Source organism: Macaca fascicularis, chromosome 9 (assembly GCF_037993035.2).
Source record: "Macaca fascicularis isolate 582-1 chromosome 9, T2T-MFA8v1.1".
Classification (NCBI taxonomy): Eukaryota; Metazoa; Chordata; class Mammalia; order Primates; family Cercopithecidae; genus Macaca; species Macaca fascicularis.
The window spans coordinates 103,568,150-103,587,938 of record NC_088383.1 but is presented as its reverse complement, the minus strand read 5'-3'; the positions used below and the strand labels follow the sequence as shown (position 1 = coordinate 103,587,938).

Below are 19,789 nucleotides of genomic sequence, written 5' to 3'. Positions count from 1 at the left end.
TAAAACCAGCAATCAATAACAAGAGGAATTTTGGAAGCTACACAAATAAATGGAAATTTAAAAATATACTCATAAATGGGGAGTGGGCCCATGAAGAGATTAAAAAGGAAATTGAAAAATTTCTTGAAACAAATTTTAATGGAAACACAACATACCAAAACCAAGGGGCTACAGCAAAACCAGTACTAAAAGGGAAGTTTATAGCTACAAGAACTTATATCAAAAATGGAGAAAATAGACAAATAAACAATCTAATGATGCATCCTAAATAATTAGAAAATCAAAAGCAAATTAAACCCAAAATTAATAGAAGAAAAGGAATAATAAAAATCAGAGCAGAAATAAATAAAATTTAAATGAAGAAAAACAAAAGATCAATGAAATAAAAGTTGCTTTTTTGAGAAGTTAAACAAAATTGACAAACCTTTAGCCAGGCTAAAAAAAAAAACAGAGTAGATTCAAATAAATAAAAACAAATTAAAAAGGAGGCATTACAATTGATACTGCAGAAATTCAAAGAATAATTAGTGGTTACTATAAGCAACTATATGCCAATAAATTGGAAAGTCTAGAAGAAATGGACAAATCACTAGACAAATATGACCCATCGAGTTTGAACCAGGAAAAAATCCAAAACCTGAACATGCAATGACCAGTACCAAGATCAAATGAGAAATAAAAAGTATCCCAGTAAAGAAAACCCCAAGACTGGCTAGCTTCACTGCTGAATTTTACCAAACATTTAAAGAAGAATTAATACCAATCCTATTCAAACTATTCCAAAAAATAAAGGAGAAGAGAATACTTTGAAACTCATTCTGTGAGACCAGTATTACCCTGATACCAAAATCAGACTAAGACACGTCAAGAAAAGAAAACTACAGGTCAATATACCTGATGAACACTAGTGCAAATATCTTCAACAAAATACTGGCAAACCAAATTCAGCAATACAATAAAAAGGTCATTCACAATGACCAAGTGGGATTTATCCCTGGGATGCAAGGATGGTTCAACATGTGCAAATCAAGCAGTGTGATACATCATATCAAAAGAATGAAGGATAAAAGCTATATCATTTCAGTTGATGCTTAAAAAGTATTTGATAAAACTTAACATCCCTTCCTGATAAAAATTCATTTAAAAAAACCTGAGATAGAAGGAACATACCTCAACATAAAAAAGTTATATGACAGAGCCACAACTAGTACTATACTGAATGGGGAAAACCAAGAGTATTTCCTCTAAGATCAGGAACATGACAAGGATGCCCACTGTCACCATTGTTATTCATCATAGTACTGGATGACCTAGCAAGACCAATCAGACAAGACAAAGATATAAAGGCTATCCAAATTGGAAAGGAAAAAGTCAAAATATCCTTGTGTTCTGATGATATAACCTTATATTAGGAAAAACCTAAAGATTCCACAAGATAATTATTAGAACTGATGAACAAATTCAGTAAAGTTAAAGGATACAAAATCAACATAAAAATCAGTAGTGTTGTTACATGCCAACAGTGAACAAAAAGAAAAAACAAATTTAAAAAGTAATCCCATTTACAATAGCCATAAGTAAAATTAAATACTTAGGAATTAATTTAACTAAAAAACTGAAAGATGCCTAAAATGAAAACTATAAAACACTGAGGAAAGAAATTTAAGAGGACACAACAAATACAAAAATATTTCATGTTCATGGATTGGAAAAATCAATATTGTTAAAAATGTCCATACTATCAAAACAATCTACAGATTCAATAAAATCCCTATCAAAATATCAATGGCATTCTTCACAGAAATAGAAAAAATAAATCCTAAAATTTATATGGACCCACAAAAGACCCGGAATAGTCAAAACTATCCTAAGCAAAAAGAACAAAACTGGAAGAATCACATTATCTCACTTCAAATTATACTACAGAGATAACTAAAACAGCATGGTACTGACATAAAAACAAACACATGGACCAATGGAACAGAATACAGAATCCAGAAACAATTTCACAGACGTAGAGTGAACTCATTTTTGACAAAGGTGCTGATACGGTTTGGCTGTGTCTCCACCCCAAATCTCATCTTGAATTGTAATAATCCCCACAAGTCAAGGGTGAGGCCAGGTGGGGATAATTGAATCATGGGGGTGGTATCCTCCATACTTTTCTCATGGTAGTGAATAAATCTCACAACATCTGATGGTTTTATAAATGGGTGTTCCCCTGCAAAGCTCTCTGCCTGCTGCCATGTAAGACGTGACTTTGCTCCTCATTCACCTTCCGCCATGATTGTGAGGCCTCCCCAGCCATGTGGAACTGTGAGTCCATTAAACGTCTTTCCTTTAAGAACGTACACTGAGGGAAAGACAGTCTCTTGAATAAATGTGCTGGGAAAACTTAATATCCTACAAAGAAGAATGAAACTGAACTCATATCTCTTGCCATATACAAAAATCAACTCAAAATCAATTAAAGGCTTAACTCTAAGACCTCAAACTCTGAAACTCATATAGGAAAACACTAGGAAAAATCTCCAGGACATTGGTCTAGGCAAAAATTTCTTGAGCAATACCCTACAAACACAGGCATTCAAAGCAAACATGAACAAATGGGATCACATCAAGTTAAAAAGCTTCTGCACAGCCAAAGATACAATCAACAAAGGGAAGAGACAATTACAGAATGGAGAAAAATATTTGCAAACTATTCATCTGACAAGAGATTAATAACCAGACTATATAAGAAACTCCAGCAACTCTATAGAAAAAAAATATACTAATCCAATCCAAAAGTGGGCAAAAGATTTGAATAGATGTTTCTCAAAAGAAGACATTTAAATGGGTAAGAGGTGGTCAAAAAGGTGGTCAACACCACTGATCATCAGAGAAATATAAATCAAAACTACAATGAGATGTCATCTCACTCCAGTTAAAATGGCTGATATCCAAAGACAGGCAATAAGAAATGCTAGTGAGGATGTGGAGATAAGTGGACCCTTGTATAGTGTTGGTGGGAATGTAAATTAGTATGACCAGTATGGAGAGCTGTTTGAATATTCCTCAAATAACTAAAAATAAAGCAACCATATGATCCAACAACCCTACTGCTGGGTATATACCCAAAAGAAAGGACATAAGTACATCGAAGAAGTATCTGCACTCTTATGTTTGTTGCAGCACCGTACACAATAGCTAAGACTTTGAAACAACTTTAATATGCATCAACAGAAAATGTAGTATATATACACAATGTAGTTCTATTCAGTCATAAAAAGAATGAGATTCACTCATTTTCAACATGAAGGGAACAGGAGATCATTATGTTAAGTGAAATAAGGCAGGCAGAGAAAGATAAACATAGCATGTTCTCACTTATCTGTGGGATCTAAAAACAAAAGAATTGAACCAATGGACATAAAGTATAGAAGCATGGTTACCAGAGACTCGAAAGGGTAGTGGGGCCTGGGAGGGGAGGTGGGGATGAATAAGACTTACTATATGGTAGCACAACAGGGTGACTATAATCAATAATAACTTAATTGTACATTTTAAAATAACTTAAAGAATGTAATTGAATTGTTTGTAACTCAAAGAATAAATGCTTGAGGGGATACACCATTCTCCATGACATGCTTATTTCACATTGCACGCCTGTATCAAAACATCTCATGTACCCCCAAACATATTAATATATACTACTATGTACCCATAAAAATTAAAAAAGATAAAAATGAAAAATCTATATATACATATACATTAGTATATATGATAATTAATATAAATAAAAATAATAAAATGTTTGCAAACATAAAGTAAGCATATAATTTAGTCATGAAATTACTGTCTTGGAAAAAAACAAGGATTAATTTCATATCAAAATAACATGTTGCTTAAACATTAAATTATACTATCAGATTTATGCATATATGTGACTGTATTTATGCATCTGTGTGTGGGAGGGGTCGCAAATTGCAATGGTATTCTCTTCATTCTCACACTTTCCAAATTCACCATTTTCAACATTCCAGCAGCTTCTTCTGAACATACATTCACATTTTTAAATAAAGACTCTGTTTCTATTTCTTACTTATCTTTTTGTGGATTATATTAATAATTTTTTATTATGAGAGATGAGAATTTTAATCTTCAACTTCACCTCATATTTGAACACACCCTCAGATAGACACACTCACTTTACAACACTCCTTTTTCCAGAATATATTTAGATGACAATTTTTATATCAGTATTCATTGCTTACATCATTCTGACTACACAAATATGGTTCTCTGGTAAGACAGCTATGATTAAATTGTATTTTTAGTACTATCCTGGGCTTAACCATGTCTCCTTATTTCAATTTGTAATTTCTGTTTCCCAAGTTAGAATTATTGACAAATGTTCAGGCAGATGTTTGAAACTCCTTTTTGAGCTATTGGAAACTCTCATAAAATCTGTCACATCTCTTTTGTTCTTGCTGTCTCCTCTCACTTCTGAATTATCCACCAGGTCCATTCTTAAGTAGTTGTTTTCTAGGTATGGTGCTAGGCAGCCTCCCTGACATTCTCATTCTCCTACATGAGGTTTCCTGATTGCTGGAGCTCAGGACTTTCTCTAACTAGGTTTCAGGCATTTGAATGAAGCATATTCTCCAATATTTTTCTGAGAAAGGGAAAATAGAAGGCAAAATTTTTGGCAAACATGCAAGTATGAAAACACCCTATTTCTATTAATATACAAGATAATATTAATAGTTCTTGAGAATTCTGAATCTTAATTGTTTCAATATAACCTGGTATAGATCTGAAAGTTTTTGTAGTTTTCCCTTTAATTCTCATGTCCTGACATTCCATAACCCTGTGTCTAGCAGTATGTGTTTTCATTTCATTCACTCTGTTGGACATTGAAGAGAATTTTCCATTAAGATGGTGAAAGAAAAATGTCATTTCTCTAGATCAGTTCCCTTTGTGTTGGATAAAGTTAGCTGCTGAATTTTAGGAAGCAAGATGAATAAAAGAGCTAAGAGTCTCCTAATTGAAGGAGCAGACCCGTACCAAATCTGCCTTTCAAGCCTACACCTCATGCCTTTTCTGGCACTACCCTGTGTCTCTGAGTACAGGGCTTCTTAAGCTCAGTTTCTCTAGAGAGCGAGCCTCCTTCTTCTTGTGGGAAGAAATCAGTTACCTGATGAAAAGGCTTGTGGAGGAAACGTAGGCAGGGAAAGCCTCCTTTTTCAGCCTCATTCTCCACTATTCTTTAACCCTTGAAACTTCCAAATACTACTATTGGAGAGACTTAAGGGACACTGATTAACTTTTCCTCCTTGATAAATTTTTCTCTTCTGACTTTTTGGTTACAAGTTTATCCTCTCTGTACAGATTTGTCAATCCTCTATATGCTCTCTGTGTTTAGGAAATTTGTTAAAGTCTTCTTGACTATCTCCTGTACTCTTCCTATCTTAAAGGACCTAAATGTCTAATATCCAAAATCTATAAAAAAATAAAATAAAATAAAATAAAATAAATCAACAAGCAAAAAACAAAAAAAAATCAATTAAAAATGGGCAAAGGACAAGAACAGGTACTTCTCAAAAGATGACATACAAACAGCCAACAAACATGAAAAAGTGCTTCAACATCACTAATCAACAGAGAAATGCAAATCAAAATCACAATGAGGTACCATCTCACACCAGTCAGAATAGCAATTATTAATATTAAAAAGTCCAAAAACAACAGATGCTGGTGATGTTGCAGAGAAATGGAAATGCTTTTACACTGTTGGTAGGTATGCAAACTAGGTCAGCCACTGTGGAAACCAGTTTTGATATTTTTGAAGGAACTTAAAATAGAACTACGAGTTGACCCAGCAATCCCACTATGGAGTATATGTCCCAAAAATATTCATTCTATCAAAAAGACACACACCCCAATATGTTCACTGTAGTGCTATGCACAATAGCAAAGAAATGGAATCAATTTATGTGCCCATCCACAGTGGATTGTATGAGAAAAATGTGGTAAATATACACTGATATGGTTAGGCTGTGTCCCCACTCAAATCTCATCTTGAATTGTAGCTCCCATAATTCCCACATGTTATGGGAGGAACTCAATGGGAGGTAATTTAATCACGGAGGCAGGAGTTTTCCATGCTGTTCTCATGATAGTGAATAAGTCTCTACCAGAGACTTTTTGTGAGGCCTTTCCAGTCATGTGGAATTAAGAGTCCATTAAACCTCTTTCCTTTATGAATTACCCTGTCTCAGGTATGTCTTTATTAACAGCATGAGAACAGACTAATACATACACCATGGAATGTTACGCAGCCACAAGAAAGAACAAAAATTATGTATTTTGCAGGACGATAGATGAAGTGGGAGGTCATTATCCTAAGCAATCTAATACAAGAACAGAAAACCAAATACTGCATGTTCTCACTTATAAGTGGGAGGTAAGCATTGAATACACAAGAACTTAAAGATGGGAACAATAGACACTGAGGATCACTAGATGGGGGAGGGAGGAAAGGGATGTGGGCTGAAGAACCATCTGCTGGGTAATATGTTTACTGTCAGTGTGATGGAATAGCTGGGACCCCAAGCCTCAGCGTTACACAACTTATCTATGTAACAAACCTGTATTTGAACCCTTTAATCTATAATGAAAGTTGACAAAAAATCTTGTAGAACTCTATAGGTTAGTAACTGTTCAAAAAAAAGGCCTAATTCTTATTTGTAATTAGGTTATTGTCATGTCAATGGGGGATACTGACAGAGGAGAAAAAAAGAATATTTCTTATCTGCAGCATAAGCAGAAGGCCTTAAAAGTAAATTTCTAAAGTAAAGTTGTACATAAAAGATAAAATTATTGACCCCCTCAAAACAAAATCTTATTTTGTCCAACACCAATTTCATGGGAACTGTCTCAGGTACATATTCTGCCTAAATGGAACATTCTTTAGGTACCTCTTCTAGTAAACAGAATTACCTTCCTTATGAATCCAACTTTTTAGAATACTTAGCAGACTAGGAATTTTCTCAGGCAGACTCACTACATTTCTAGGATTACCATTTATCTTTCAATAAGTGGAGTTTCCAGTTTCCCTACTCCAGCATTCGAACCTGAAATTTTGAGAATGAGAAAAGTTATCTTCAAAAACATACTTGCTATTTAAAAATGGGCTTCTCATAATAAACCCAACATGTAATACTAGGCCAATTTATCTTGTCTCTTCCTGACATAAATCATTACCTTTTTTTTTCAGAGATGCCCTACCCACCTTGGACCAGAGCTCTATTGCTTTTGCTACTGCTGTCTGTCTTCATTTGTCTCAGTTATCTTCCTCTACTGTGTAAACATGCCCCCTTTACCTTTTTTTCCTTGTTTTTTTTTTCCTTCTGAGACAGAGTCTCACTCTGTTGCCCAGGCTGGAGGGCAGTGGCACAATCTTGGCTCACTACAACCTCCACCACCTGCGTTCAAGTGATTCGGGTGCCTCAGCCTCCCGAGGAGCTGGGATTACAGCCACGTGCCACCATGCCTGGCTAGGTTTTACATTTTTACTAGAGACGGGATTTGGCTATGTTGGCCAGGCTGGTCTTGAACTCCTGGCCTCAAGTGATCCACCCACCTCAGCCTCCCAAAGTGCTGGGATTACAGGTGTGAGCCACCATGCCAGGCCAAGATATCCCATTTTAATCACACCATTAGTTTGGAACAGATTACAGCTGGGAGCAGAGTTTAAGTAATGAAGCTTCTCTAAGAGAAACAGGAAGGAGGACACTAGCAACACCTTCCCAACATCTTCTCTGAAAGTCAATTAACTCTTCATCTGTGATCATACCTGTGACCTCTGGGTGCTTCAGCAGGAGAAGGAGAGCATATCTCAGGGTTGTGCTTGTCGTCTCTGTCCCAGCTCCAAACAAGTCAACTGCAGTGTTTTCCAAGTTTTCAATAGTAAATTCAGACTGTTGGTTGTGCTTTTCCTAAGAATGATTTGATGCAATTATCTGACAAATTATTTACCAGCATATTTGATTACAGTGAATTCAAAATTACTCACATTGTTATATGGTTACCAACATAGAAACTGGAAAGTATAGTACTAGAAAAAAAATACTGTGTGGTGTAGCGGAGGCTGTAGGCCATCTGGCCCAAACTTTATTTGCTACCCCCTTATTCCATGCTTGCCTAAAAATTCCATTCATCAGGCTCTCTGCAGCTGGCTGAGTCACACAGCATTTTTTTTTTTTTTTTTTTTTTTTTTTTGTGCCAAAAGATATAAGCAGAAGGTCTCTAGGTCCACTTTCATTTCCTCTTTCATACTCAAAACACAAATGTGAAGTAGGAGGTAGAATAGACCCCATCCTGGGATTTAATAATGAAAATGAAGGTCTGTATACTAAATTTAGTGGGAAAAAAGGAAGGCCCTTGACTCTCTGCTGCTTTGGGGCTGCTGTATTATCCCTAGATTGCCCCTCTGTGAGATTCCCTGTATTTGAGATAAATAAAGACATTATGTGTTAAAGCCATTATTACCTGTAGACAACTACAATCTAAATTAGTAAAAAGGCAAATTAGGGCCATATCATTAGATACTGTGAGCCTGAATCAAGAGTCTGCAATTATCTTCTTCTGTCAGAAAGGTACATGGACTCAACATTGCCTCCAGATTCATTATAAAGTTGAAATTTTGTAAAAATAAATATGAAAAAAGCAATATGACAGCAAAACCTAGGATAAATTATAGAGAAAGAGAATGGGTTTACAATAACAAGATGGGCCCACACTATTATAATAGAGATGGGAGGCAACAGACAACTTTTTCTAGGGTGCAGCAGTGCAGGAATAAATAAAAATATGCAAAATGAAGAGAAAGGACAATGATGAATATGGAGAATAAAGGGATTAATTGTCACAGGGGATAAAGGAGAGAGTAAGGGTAACGCATATGCCAAGGCTCAAAGACTGGAGTTTTCATAATTTGGAAGTTAGGAGAAAGAAAGCAACAAATAATGAATACTTAGTTGAAAGAGATCATCAATATACAAAACATATTACTTTTTAACCAGTCTCTAGGCCAGTAATAAATTAATTACGTTTTCAGAGTCTCCAAGTGATGTGTGTCATGTTGAATATTGTTTAATCAACACCACTGAAATAGACTAGATCCTCTCAACATGTCTACTTACTAGATGAAGATGGTCCTATCCCTTGGTAACATCAGCTTCACACAGTTTTCTAAGCTTGTCATGTTAAAAATTACTCTTAAGTAAGAACAGTGCACTCACAAACCAGTATTAACATTTCCATCTGTTGACTTGAGCTTGGTTATTTAGCAGTTATGTGCCTATCCTACCTTATTAATGATAGTAGCCATATTCTACTTGCTGTGCTCATATCTAAAGAGCACCCCTCTACCTCAGACACAGGCCAGGACATTGTCCTGCACCTCGCCCTCAGAAACAGACTCACAGCTACAACTCAGTCTGTGGGCTTCAGCTGCTAGGGTGTGCTATAGAGTCACAGATCTTGGCTCTGTGGGCAATCTACATTCAATTCTGCCACAGAGAGTGAACCTGTACCCCAAGACCCAGGTGTCACAGTACCTGATTAAAATACCTTGAGTCTAGAATAATGTTTCTATGACAACTTCAAGGATGTATACCTGTAACCCAGCACCAATGCAGCTGCATGTATGCCATGTCAGATTTGACATCAAAAGGAATCCCTTAGGCTAAGTCACCCTAATTTTAGGAAAATAAAAATGGGAGGACACCCAAATACTTTGACACCAGGGACATTAACAACCTACACTACTCTTGATACTGCTGCAAACTTCTACAGCCTAGGCCACTGAGGCACCCAAAATTATTTCTGATGTTGACCACAGCTAGAGAAACTACACAGATACTATCACACTGCATCTATTCAAAAACTGAGTTACCCACTCTTCATCACCTGCACACAAACACTCAACTTCAGATGAAAGTCTTTCTCTATGAAATCCACTCTAGAAACTGGAATAGACATTGTCCCACCACATGCATAGACATCAATGCAGGGACAAAACATGAAAAATCAAGAAATATTACACCACCAAAAAGACATAATAACTCTCAAATAACAGAACTCGATGAAAACAAAATCAACATATATTCAAAAAAGGAATTCAAAATAATTACCTTGAAGAAACTAAATAAGGGGGGTGGCTGGCAAGATGGTCGAATTGGAACAGTTTCCATCTGCAGCTCCCAGCAAGATCAACAAAGTAGGTAAGTTATTTCTGCATTTCCAACTGAGGTACCCAGCTCCTCTCATTGAAACTGTTTAGGCAATAGGTGCAGCCCACAGAGGGCAAGCCAAAGCAGGGTTGAATGTCACCTCACCCAGGAACCCCAAAGGGTCAGGGAACTCCCTACCTTAGCCAAGGGAAGCAGTGAGGGACTGTGCCATGAAGAATAGTGCACTCTGGCCCAGATACTATGCTTTTCCCATGGTCTTCGCAACCTGCAGACCAGGAGATTCCCTCAGGTGCCTACACAACAAGGGCACTGGGTTTCAAGCACAAAAATGAGGAACCAATTTGCACAGACACTGAGCTAGCTGCAGGAGACTTTTTCATACCCCAGTGGCACCTGGAACACCAGTGAGACAGAACTTTTCACTCACCTAGAAAGGGGGCTGAAGCCAAAGAGCCAAGTGGTCTTGCTCAGCAGATCCCATCCCCATGGAGCCCAGCAAGCTAAGTTCCACTGGCTTGAAATTCTCGCTGCCAGTACAGCAGTCTGAAGTTTACCTGGGATGCACGAGTTTGGTAGGGGAAGGGGCATCCACCATTACTGAGGCTTGAGTAGGTAATTTTCCCCTCACAGTATAAACAAAATGGTTGGGAGGTTCGGACTGGCCAGAGCCCACTGCACCTCAGCAAAGCAGCTGTAGCCAGACTGCCCCTCTAGATTCCTCCTCTCTGGGCAGGGCATCTCTGAAAAACAACGTAGCATCCCCAGTCAGGGGCTTATAGGTAAAACTACCATCCCACTGGGGCAGAGCACCTGGGGGAAGGGGCAGCTATGGGTGCAGCTTCAGCAGACTTAAATGTTCTGGCATTCTGGCTCTGAAGGGAGCAGCAGATCTACCAGCACAGTGCTTGAGCTCTACTAAAAGACACACTGCCTCCTCAGGTGGATCCCTGAGCCCCATGGCTCCTGATGGGAGGCACCTCCAAGCAGGGGTTAACAGACACCTCAGAAAGGAGATCTCTGGCTGGCATCTGGTGGGTGCCCATATGAGACAAACTTCCAGAGGAAGGAACAGATAGCAATCTTTGCTGCTCTGCAGCTTCCGCTGGTGGTACCCAGGCAAACACGGTCTGGAGTCAACCTCCAGCAAACCCCAGCAGACCTGCAGCAGAGGGGCTTGACTGTTAGAAGGAAAACTAACAAACAGAAAGCAATAGCATCAACACCAACAAAAAGGATGTCCACACAAAAACGCCATCCGAAGGTCACCAACATCAAAGACCAAAGGTAGATAAATCAATGCAGATGAGGAAAAACCAGTGCAAAAAGGGTGAAAATTCAAAAAAACAGAACACCTCTTCTCCTCCAAAGAATCATGACTCCTTGCCAGCAGGGAACAAAACTGGACAGAGAATGAGTTTGATGAACTGACAGAAGTAAGCTTCAGAAGGTGGGTAATAACAAACTCCTCTGATAGAAACGAGCATGTTCTAACCCAATGCAAGGCAGCTAAGAACCTTGAAAAAAGGTTAGATGAATGGCTAACTTGAATAACCAGTTTAGAGAGAAGATAAATTACCTGATAGAGCTGAAAAACAAAGCACAAGAACTTCATGAAACATACATAAGTATCAATCGCTGAATCGATCAAGTGAAAGAAAGGATATCAGAGATTAAAGATCAACTTAATGAAATAAAGCCTGAACACAAGATTGGAGAAAAAAATGAAAAGGAATGCACAAAGCCTCCAAGAAATATGGGACTATTTGAAAAGACCAAACCTACATTTGATTGGTGTACCTAAAATTGGTGGAGAAAAGGGAACCAAGTTAGCACACACTCTTCAGGATGTTATCTAGGAGAATTTCCCTAATCTAGCAAAATAGACCAACATTTAAATTCAGAAAAAACAAAGAACATCACAAAGATACTTCTCGAGAAGAGTAACCCCAAGACACATAACTGTCAGATTCACCAAGGTTGAAATGAAGGAAAAAATGTTAAGGGCAGCCAGAGAGAAAGGTCGGGTTACCCACAAATGGAAGCCCATTAGACTAACAGTGGATCTCTCTGCAGAAACCCTACAGGCCAGAAGAGAGTGGAGGCCAATATTCAACATTCTTAAAGAAAAGAATTTTCAACCCAGAATTTTATATCCAGCCAAGCTAAGCTTCAAAGTGAAAAAATAAAATAAAATCCCTTACAGACAAGCAAATGCTGAGAGATTTTGTCACCACCATCTTGCCTTACAAGAGCCCCTGAAGGTAGCACTATATATGGAAAGGAACAACTGGTACCAGCCACTGCAAAAACATACCAAATTGTAAAGGCCATTGACACTATAAAGGAACTGCATCAACTAATGGGAAAAATAACCAGCTAGCATCATAATGAAAGGATCAAATTCACATATAACAATATTCACCTTAAATGTAAATGGACTAAATGTCAAAGTTAAAAGACAGAGACTGGCAAATTGGATAAAGAGTCAAGATCCATCAGTGTTCTGCATTCAGGAGACACATCTCACATGCAAAGACACACCTAGGGTCAAATTAAAGGGATGGAAGAAGATTTACTGAACAATTAGAAAGCAAAAAAAAGCAGGGGTTGCAATCTTAGTCTCTGATAAAACAGACTTTCAACCAACAAAGATTAAAGAAAAAGACAAAGAAAGGCATTACATAATGGTAAAGGGATCAATGCAATAAGAAGAGCTAATTATCTTAAATGTATATGCACCCAATACAGGAGCACCCTGACTCATAAAACAAGTTCTTAGAGACCTACGAAGAAACTGAGGACCCCACACAATAATAGTGTGAGACTTTAACACCCCATTGTCAATATTAGACAGATCAATGAGACAGAAAATTTAACAAGGATATTCAGGACTTGAACTCAGCTCTGGACCAACCGGACTTAATAGACATCTACAGAACTCTCCTCCCCAAATCAACAGAATATACATTCTTCTCAGCATCACATTGCACTTATTCTAAAATCAACCACATAATTTAAAGTAAGACACTCCTCAGCAAATGTAAAAGAACAGAAATCTTAGTCTCTCAGACCACAGTACAATCAAATTAGAACTGAGGATTAAGAAACTCAAAACTGCATGACTACATGGAAACTGAATAACCTCCTCCTGAATGACTACTTGGTAAATAATGAAATTAAGGCAGAAATAAACAAGTTCTTTGAAATCAATGAGAACAAACACACAACATACTAGAATCCCTGGGATACAGCTAAAACAGTGCTTAGAGGAAAATTTAGGCCACTAAATGCCCACAGGAGAAAGAGGGAAAGATCTAAAATTGACACCCTGACATCACAATTAAAAGAACTAGAGAAGCAAGAGCAAACAAATGCAAAAGCTATCAGAAGACAAGAAATAACTAAGATCAGAGCAGTACTGAAGAAGACAGAGATTCAGGAACTCTTCAAAAAATTAATGAATCCAGGAGCTGGTTTTTTGTTAAGATTAACAGAATAGATAGGCTGCTAGCCAGACTAATAAAGAAGAAAAGAGAGAAGAATCAAATAGACACAATAAAAAATGATAAAGGGGATATTACCACTGACTCCACAGGAATACAAACTACCATCAGAGAATACTAAAAACACCTCTATGCAAATAAACTGGAAAATCTAGAATTAATGGATAAATTCCTTCACACATACACCCTCCCAAGACTAAACCAGGAACAGAAAACCAAACACCACATATTCTCACCTATAAGTGTGAGTTGAACAATGAGAATACACGGACACAGGGAGGGGAACGTCACACACCAGGGCCTGTCAGAAGGTTAGGGGACTAGGGGAGGGATAGCATTAGGAGAAATATCTAATGTAGATGACGGGTTGTTGGGTGCAGCAAACCACCATGGCACATGTATACCTATGTAACAAACCTGCGTGTTCTGCACATGTGTCCCAGAACTTAAAGTGCAATAAAAAAAAAAAAGAAAGAAATAGCAGAATAGTAGTTCGTAGAGGTAGAGAAGTAAGGGAGATAGCCAGAAATTGGTTAACAGATACGAAAGTTCAGCTATATAAAAGGAATAAGTTACAGTGTTCTACAGCAGAATAGGGTGACTATAATTAACAACACTTTATTGTATACTTTAAGATAGCTAGAAGAGTAGATTTTTAATGTTTCCAGCATAAGGAAATGAAACATATTTGAGGTTATAGATATGTTAATCATCCTGCTTGATCATTACACATTGTATACATGTACTGAAATATTACAGTACACCCCATAAATATGTACAATTATTGTGCCCACTGAAATAATAAATTATAAATTTATTATAATATATCAATAATAATATAAATTTATATATTATATATAATATAAATTTATAATACATTTATAATATGCAATATTTTATACATTGCAGTATAATTTTTAATATTTATAAATTATTACTAAATAAATAATAATTAAATCAAATAAATAAAGGCTAAGAAAACAAAAGACAACAAGTGTTGGTGAGAATATGGAGAAATTGGAACCCTCATGTCCTACTGATAGAAATGTAGAATGGTGCAGCTGTTAAGGAAAATATTAAGGCAGTTCAAGAATTAAAAATAGAATTACCACATATCCCAGAAATGCCACTTCTGGTTATACACCCAAAATAATTGAAAACAGCACATCAAAGAGATATTTGTTTACCCATATTCATAATAGCATTACTTACAAAGTCAAAAGGTGAAAGTAATCTGGGTGCCCATCAACAGATAAATGGGTAAGCAAATTTGATTTATAAATACAACGGAATATTATTCACCATTAGAAAGGAAGAAAAATCTGACACATGCAAAAACATGAATAAACCCTGAGAACATAACATTAGGCTAAGTGAAATAAACCAGTCACAAAAGGGCAAATATGTAATGATTCCACATTTATGAGGTACCCAGCATACTCGATTTTACAGAGACACAAAGTAGAATGTTGGTTGCCATGGGATGGTGGAAGGGAGAAATGTAGAGTTATCATTTGAGGTGGGGGTGGGGTTCTACAACATTTCTTCCTGCATCATCTACGCCTCTGGACACTTCTCTTTGGGCAACCCATTCCCTTTGACTTCATATAAATTTCAGGGCAAGAGATAAGGGAACACAGTCTCTGGCAGATAAGACTGACAAAGACCTCAAAGAATGTGGTGGGCCACCTTTACAAGGCCCATCTTCTGTTCTTGTGTTACTATGGATGCACTTCATGGAATTATTAATATAAATTAGTTTGCATAGTTGAGGAAATTATGTTACTTGGTTTTGTTTGTTGATTACTCTGTTGGTAGAGACAATTTTGCCATGTTAGGCAGGCTGGTCTCAAATTCCTGAACTCATGCAATCTGAGTTCATCAACCTCCCAAAGGCTGGGATTACAGGCATGATCTACAATGCCCGGCCAAGAGTTATTATTAAATGGGTATAAAGTTTCCGTTTTGCAAGATGAAAAGAATTCTAGAGATGTATGGCAGTGACGTTTGCACAACAACGTGAATGTAATTAATACCAACACACTATACACTTAAAATCATTAATACAGAAACTTTAATGTTATGTGTATTTTGCCACAATCTTTTTTACAAAATTTTAAAAATTATGCACAATAAACAAGTGAGATTTATCCCAGAAATGCAAAAGTGGTTCAACAAGAAAGTCGACCAGTGTACTACACCATATTAGAATAAAAGAGAAAAACATGTTCATCTCATTAGATGCAGAAAAAAAAATTGACAACTTTTAATACCCATCATAACAAAAACACTCAGAAAACTCTAAATGAAATAAAACTACCTTACCAAATAAAGCATATTTATGAAAACTCCAATGCTAAAGCATACTATATTGTGAAAGACTAAAAGCTTATCACTTAAAATCAGAAAGAAAAGAAAAAAAACAAGGATGTCCATTTTAACTACTTTATTTTTTTTTTTTTTTTTGAGACAGAGTCTCCCTCTGTCGCCCAGGTTGGAGTGCAGTGGCGCGATCTTGGCTAACTGCAAGCTCCGCAGTGAAAGGTTCACGCCATTCTCCTGCCTCAGCCTCCTGAGTAGCTGGGACTACAGGCGCCCGCCACCACGCCTGGCTAATTTTTTTTATTTTTAATAAAGATGGGGTTTCATCATGTTAGCCAGGATGGCCTCGATCTCCTGACCTTGTGATCTGCCCACCTCGGCCTCCCAAAGTGCTGGGATTACAGGCGTGAGCCACCACGCCTGGCCCATTTTTACTGCTATTAAACAATAGTATTCGAAGTTCTAGCCAGAGCAATTAGGCAAGAAATGAAATAAAACACATTCAAATAGGAAAGGAAAAATTCAGATCATATTTGAAGATAACATGATTCTGTATATAGAAAAATCTCATACAGTACAGATAGAAACAAGTAGAGATAATAAATGATTACAGCATAATTTCAGGGTACAAGATCAATGCAAAAATCAGTGTTCTCTCAGGGCTGATGCTAGTGCCTGCCATTATGGGACCTGTACATAGGACTGCCCAGTCCAGCGACACCCATCTTGATCCCCTTGGGGCTGAGCGGGGAGCCCAGACTACTTTGAATTCCACAGATTAACAGAAGGTCTGAGGAAACAGAGAAGTTCCCCCAGAAAACAAGGATCAAGCTGTGCTGTATCAAGCTAGCTTTTGCTCATAAGTGCCATCTACTGACTTGTATGTCAAACTGCACAGGCCAATATAAAACAACCCACAGAGGTGAACACAGCTATAGAATCAAAGTCAAAGGCCCTACACAGCATACTTTATAGTCACACCCCATTGGAAGCAGGAGAGAAAAAGGAAAGAAAAAAAAATAGGGAGAGGAAAAACAATTCTATCTGCACAAAAATAATTTCAAAAATCAGAAGGGATAGCCTCTTCAAATAAGAAGAAACCAGCATAAGAATTCTGGCACCATGAAATGTCTGAATGTTGTAAAACCACCAAAGCATCGCATGAACTCCCCAGCAATGAACCCTAACCAAACTGGCAACCCAGAAATGACAGATAAACAATTCAAAATATGGATTGCAAGTAAGCTCAGTGATCCAAGACAAGGTTGCAAATCAATGCAAATAAACTACTAAAGCAGTCCAGGAGATGGAGCGACAGATAAACATCTTAAAAAGAAACCAAAGCTTCTGGAATTGAAAGACTCACTTAAGGAATTTCAGAATACAATTGAAGGGTTTATCGATAGACTGGACCAATTTCAGAGCTTGAACACCACCAGTCTTTTGAACTAACTCAGACAAAAATAAAGAAAAAATAATTTTAATAAAGGAACAAAGTCTTCAAGAAATACTTGATTATTTCAAAGGAGTAAACCTAGGGATTATTGGCATTCCTGAGAGAGAAGTAAAAGTAACCAATCTAGAAAATATATCTGAGCTAATAAGTTGAGAAAATGTTCCCAAACTTGCTAGACAGGTAGACATCCAAATACAATAAACCCAGGGAATATATGTGAGACACTATACAAAATTATTATCATCAAGGCATTTACTCACCAGGCAGTCCAAAACCAAGGCTAAAACATAATTTTAAAGGCAACTAGAGAAAAAGGTCAGATCACATACAAAGAGAACCTTGTCAAGCTAAAAGGATGCTCAGCCTATTTTCAACATTCATTTAGAAAAAAATTACAAAAAAAGAATTTCATATTTTGCCAAACTAAGCTTCAAAAGCAAAGAAATACACTGTTGTCCAAACAAGTAAGTGCCAGGAAAATCTGTTACCATTAGCCCAGGCTTATAAGAGATCATTAAGGGAATTCTAAATATGGAAATGGAAGAACAATACCTGCTACCAAAAAAACACACTTAAGTATATAGCCCACAGACTCTATAAAGCAATCACACTATAGAAACTACAAAGCAACCAGCTAACCACTTCACAATAGAATCAAAACCTCATGTATCAATGTTAACATTGAAGATAAACAGTCTAAATGCTCCACATAAAAGGCAAAGAGCAGGAAGTTGGATTAAAAATAAGACCCATCCTTCTACTGTCCTCAAGACTGCGAGGCCCATCTTCTACTAGTAGAAGTAGAAGACCCGTCTCAGACCTAGAAGAACCATCTCAGACCTAGAAAACCCTAAGGAACCTTCCAAAAACTCCTGGAACTGATACACAACTTCAGTGAGATTTCAGTACACAAAATACATATTCAAAAATCTGTAGCATTTATATACACCAAAAATGTTCATGCTGAAAGCCAAATCAAGAACTCAATCCCATTTACAATAGCCACAGGAAAAAACCTAGGAATACAACTAACAAATGGGGCAAAAAGGTCTCTACAAGGAGAGCTACAAAATACTGCTGAACAAAATCATACATGACACAAACAAACGGAAAAACAGTTCATGCTTATGGATTGAAACAATCAATATCATTAAAATGGCTAGACTGCCCAAAGCTATCTACAGATTCAATGCTATTCCTATCAAACTACCAATGTCATTTTATTCTAAAATTCATATGGAACCAAAGAAGAGCCCAAATCCAAAGCGATCCTAAGCAAAAAGAACACTGGGAAGCTTCATATTAGGTGACTTCAAACTATACTGTAAGCTTACAGTAACCAAGAGAGCATGTAACTGGTACAAAACACAAATTGAACAAAAGTAGAGCAGCCAGAAATAAAGCCACACACCTATAGCCATCTCATCTTCAACAAAGTTGACAAAAATAATCAGTGAGGGAAAGAATTCTCTATTTAGTATATTGAACTAGGATAACTGACTAGCCATATGCAGAATGAAACTGGAACACTTCCTTGCACTTTATATAAAAATTAACTTGAGATGGATTAATGATCCAAATTTAAGACCTCAAACTATAAGAATCATATAGAAAAAAAAATCTATAAAATACCATTCTGGATACAGGCTTTAGCAAAGAATTTATGAATAATTCCTCAAAAGCAATTGGAACCAAAATGAATATTGACAAGTGGGACCTAATTAAAGAGCTTCTGCACAGCAAGAGAAACTACCAACAGAATAAACAGACAACCTACAGAATGGGACAAAATATTTGCAAACTGTGAATCCAACAATGATTCAACAGTGAGAATCTATAAGGAAGTTAGACAATTCAACAAGTTAAAAAACAAGTAACCCCATTAAAAAGTGGGCAAAGGACATATGTCCTTCCAAAGAAGACATACACATGGCCAACAAGCATATGACAAAATACTCAACATCACTAATCGTCAGAGAACTGCAAATCAAAACCACAGTGAGATATCATCTCATACCAGTCAAAATGGATATGATTAAAAAGCCAAAAAATAACAGATATTGGTGAGACTGCAGAGCAAAGAAGACACTTATATACTAGTGGTGGGAATGTAAGTTAGTTCAGCCACTATGGAAAGCAGTTTGGAGATTTCTCAAAGAACTAAAAGCAAAACTACCATTTGATGCAGCAATTCCACTACTGGGTATGTACCCAATGGAAAACAAATTGTTCTACTAAAAAGACACATGTGCTCGTACGTCCATCCC

At 37.0% G+C, this 19,789-nt stretch overlaps 1 protein-coding gene across 1 annotated transcript in view; it reads right to left on the bottom strand.

Annotated features, from left to right (window-relative positions):
- CYP2C19 (cytochrome P450 family 2 subfamily C member 19) overlaps positions 1-19,789 on the bottom strand; it is a 55,909-nt gene that overhangs the window by 9,234 nt on the left and 26,886 nt on the right. The window contains exon 6 of the mRNA XM_045361224.3: positions 7,841-7,982. Coding sequence (XP_045217159.2) covers positions 7,841-7,982 — 142 coding nt within the window. The remainder of the gene's footprint in view (positions 1-7,840; positions 7,983-19,789) is intronic.